The sequence below is a fragment of the Nuphar pumila genome, chromosome 9 (genome assembly GCF_984573655.1).
Source record: "Nuphar pumila chromosome 9, dmNupPumi1.hap1.1, whole genome shotgun sequence".
Taxonomy (NCBI): domain Eukaryota; kingdom Viridiplantae; phylum Streptophyta; class Magnoliopsida; order Nymphaeales; family Nymphaeaceae; genus Nuphar; species Nuphar pumila.
In genome coordinates, this window is record NC_143257.1 from 123,817,257 (window position 1) to 123,821,161 (window position 3,905).

Consider the following 3,905-nt stretch of genomic DNA (forward strand, 5'->3'; position numbering starts at 1 on the left):
ATTTAAATGAAAAAAAATCGACGATAAATATCATCCGGCTTTAAATGAAGAGTCAAGTTAAATGGGCCATGCTCGAGTTGAATCATTATAACAAAGGGAAAAAAAACCACAGATTCAAAACAAAAGTGATAGGATTTGATCTCTAAACCTATTGAACAAACGAAAGAGTAGCTCATTAAAAAAAACAAAAAATGCATGGTTTCAGAGCTAGAAGTAATTAAATTTGAATGTCAAACACATTTTGTGCCAAAAACTAAACACCTCAAGCATTTGTCTTAAACTACACTTGGTGATAAGAAAAAATATAAAATACATGTATTACAACTTAACAAGCCTATGCAAGTCAAGCCAGAGTGAACACTTATTTATATTTGGCTTGCCCCACCTATTTCATTTCCCAGCCCTAGATTCTCCAGTTTCTCTTCATGATTTCACCAGCACCTCCTCCAAAGGTTGCCAAAACTCCTTCCATCTCTCAAGAAGTAAGATAAGCTCACTGTTGTGCCAAAGCCCACTCCAAAACCCAATCCCACAGATATGAACCTCCACATCAGGTCCTCATCTCTTTGCGCCACATCAACTGTAGGAACTAATGTCGGGCTACCATTTACTTCACAAGGCTTCATCAATTGTGGTCCGCAAAGGCTAGGATTCCCTTCAAAGCTTTTGGCACCAAAGGTAGAGAAGTGCCGCGACTGAGGGATCCTCCCTGAAAGGTTGTTGTAAGCCAAGTCAAGAAACCCCAGAAAATCGAGTCCAGCGAGCTCCATTGGTATTTCACCAGAGAGGTGGTTATGAGAGAGATCCAATGATTCTAGTTGGAGCAAGCTCCCCATGCTTTTCGGGATTGGACCTCTAAGCTTGTTGTTTGAGATTCTAAGTGCCAGGAGACCTATGAGGTCTCCAATCTCTTTTGGAATCTCACCCTCAAAGGAGTTGTTGGAGAGATCAATGGTAGTCGGCTGGGCAATCATTATCCTTGAGTACTCCAAATCCAACCCCTTGATGGTCATATTCACGTCCCATCCTTCTGGCACTTCCACCGGCCTGGTGTTTACCGTAGACATCCGTCCTTTAACTGTAAATGTAATTTGAGAAGTGTTCTTCATTGCATTGAGACTTTGAAATAAGCTCAATGGGAGGTTTCCTGTCAAACAATTGTTGGAGATATCAAGCATTTGAAGCTTTTGGAAGTCTTGCGTGTCGAATGGAAAATGGATGGCACCATTAATGGAGTTGGACCTCAGCACCAAAACTCTCAAGTGGCTCAAGAGACCCAACCAAGAAGGGAATGCATCACTCAACTTGTTGTTGCCCAAATCTAGGAACTCAAGCCATAGGCAGGCCCCAAGAGATATGGGTATTTTCCCCACTAACATGTTCTCGCTCAAATCGAGTATGACTATACTGCACTCGACCATTCTTTCCAAGTTGTTAAAGCTGTTGGGGATTTGACCTTGCAATTGATTCTTGGAGAGATTAACTTCCTCCAAGTCTGTTAAGTTGAAGATGCAATCAGGTATGTGGCCAGTGAGCTTGTTGCTTGACAAGTCGAGTACCTCCAAGAAGCTGCATAAACATATGGAAGCAAGTATTTCTCCAGTGATGCTATTATTTCTGATTGAAAAGTACTTCAAGTTGCAGTAATTGTCTTCCAAGTTAGGAAGAGAACCTCTTAACATGTTGGAGCTTAGATCGAGGAAGTAAATTGATGAAAAACTGGCTGCTTGTTCGAGCCCTGTTAGCATGTTATGAGACAGGTTCACAGAGGGGATATTCCATATCCATCTTGGGATTTCTCCAGCAATCCTGTTTTTTGCAAGGTCTAGAGTTTGAACGCCTTCATGGTTGCGAAGGAATTCAGGGAATTGGATAATGTTACATGAGGCCAATCTCAACTCAATCAGGTACGGAAACTTGAGCTTAGAGTCTGAAAATTGCACCGTAAACCTGTTTCCTGAAAGCGACAATTCTTCAAGATTCCTCGAGTTTGCAAAGATTGCAAAATTGATGGCGCCATCGAGATTGTTGCTGGAAAGGTCAAGATGTTTAAGTGGACCAATTAAACTGTTATTGGTGGGGATTGACCCAATCAGAAAGTTCTTAGAAAGGTCTAAGTGTGTCAAACTTGAAACTGCATATGAATCTGGAATACGACCCGTGAATTTGTTGTTAGAGAGGTCGATATAGGTGAGCGTTTGAGGAATCAAGCTTGGAAGCAGGCCGCTAAAGTTGTTATTTGAAAGATCGAGGATAGATAATTGGGTGAGATTGGCAAACAATGAGGAGCCAGTGCCCGTAAACATGCAATTAGACAATCTCAAGTCAGTCAAGGCTGTAAGGTTTTTCATGGTAACGGGAAGGCTACCTGAGAAATGAACATCATAAATTCTTAAAATAGCTAAGGATGTGAGGTTTCCGATGGAAGTAGGAAGGATCCCTGAAAGACCGCTGACTTCAACAAACAACTCAATCAAGGATCTTAGGCTGCCTATGGTAATGGGTAGGCTGCCTGAGAAATTAGTGCCAGAAAGATCCAAGCTTGTCAAGGATGTGAGGTTTCCGATTGAAACGGGAATTCTGCCCGATAAACCAGTACCAGAAAGACTAAGAATTTGAAGCTTGTTCCCAGAAGGGATGTCTGGCAATGATCCATAGAGAGTTGGATTGCGTGATACATCAAGCACCCGGAGATATGGGAGGCTGAAAATATTGAAAGGAAGGTTGCCAGATAAACCGGTATCAGCGAGATTTAGAGTCTCGAGTTTGCTCTCTAGGGGAAGGGATGATGGCAATGATCCATTGAGATTTTGGTTGTTTGATAGATCAAGAACTTGGAGACGTGGGAGTAGAAAAAGTTCAAAAGAGAAGCGGCCTTCAAGGTTGCAGTCAGATAAGCTAAGAGATTGCAGATTGGGCAATGCTGACGATAAGCTGATGCTCCACCCTTGCTTGTCTTGCAATGTGATATTGACATAATCTAAATGGAGGTGTTGCAAGTGCTTGAAGCTCTGGACAAAGCCTTCAAGATTAGGCATATCCAGGATCATATCAGATTGTTCCTCATCAGCCCAACCAGAAAACAAATTATGAGAGAGGTCTAGCGAGATCAAGCGAGACATCTTTGAAAGCTCGGCTGGAACCCGGCCTGAAAACCCAGTCTCTGAGAGATTGAGATGAGTCAAGTGGGTTAATCGGCCCAATTCAGAAGGTATGGTCAACCCGCGGAAATCATTGCCACTGAGATCAAGGCGTTGGAGTTGGTGGAGCTCAAAAAGGGCAGAATGGATTCTTGAGCCTGAAATGTCACTCCAGTCATCAAAAGGTTCACAGCGTAGTTCCAGGCTGATGATATATCCCGAGTGAGGATCACACATGACTCCTTCCCACGAACAGCAGTCGGACCCATTTTGTGTCGACCATGAGTCCAGCCTTCCGTTGGACAAGTTGAGACCAGCCTTAAAACGCAGGAGGGCAGAGGCTTGACTGCTGAGGCATGAAATGGGTGTGCCACCTGCTTCTATTGCTAAGAAAACTATAAAGGAAAGGGCAATTGTGAGAGTGGGTATCATTGTTTTCACATGCATATGCTGCTGCTTTGTGAAACTACAATGGTGCTGCTGGTGATACTACAAGTGCTTGTATATATAGCTCATGCCACCAGTGAAGGGAATATCCGCTTTAGATACTCTTAAATATATATGGTATAGCGTGAGTTCAATTCATTGTTTAAATCTTTTAATGGACAGTATCAATGACTTTTCAAAAGTGCATAGAAATTCAATACTTTTTGAGTAGCGATTTCAATAGATTGGATTTTATCAAATATCCAACCAAATGTGACTCCATTTTAATTGGATTCGGTAAGCCAGAACCATACCTGATAATTATTAAAGAAGATAAAA

The 3,905-nt window shown here is 42.2% G+C and overlaps 1 protein-coding gene across 1 annotated transcript; it reads right to left on the reverse strand.

Annotated features, from left to right (window-relative positions):
• Nucleotides 1-239: 239 nt before the first annotated feature.
• Nucleotides 240-3,613, reverse strand: LOC149829245 (receptor-like protein 6). The gene has a single exon (XM_090017316.1). The coding sequence runs from the start codon at nucleotides 3,585-3,587 to the stop codon at nucleotides 432-434; it is 3,156 nt and encodes a 1,051-aa protein (XP_089873442.1). The 5' UTR covers nucleotides 3,588-3,613; the 3' UTR covers nucleotides 240-431.
• Between the last annotated feature and the right edge of the window lie 292 nt (nucleotides 3,614-3,905).

Bases quoted from the DNA above. Each gene is read 5' to 3' on its own strand.
- LOC149829245 (XM_090017316.1), bottom strand. From the start codon at position 3,587: ATGCATGTGAAAACAATGATACCCACTCTCACAATTGCCCTTTCCTTT.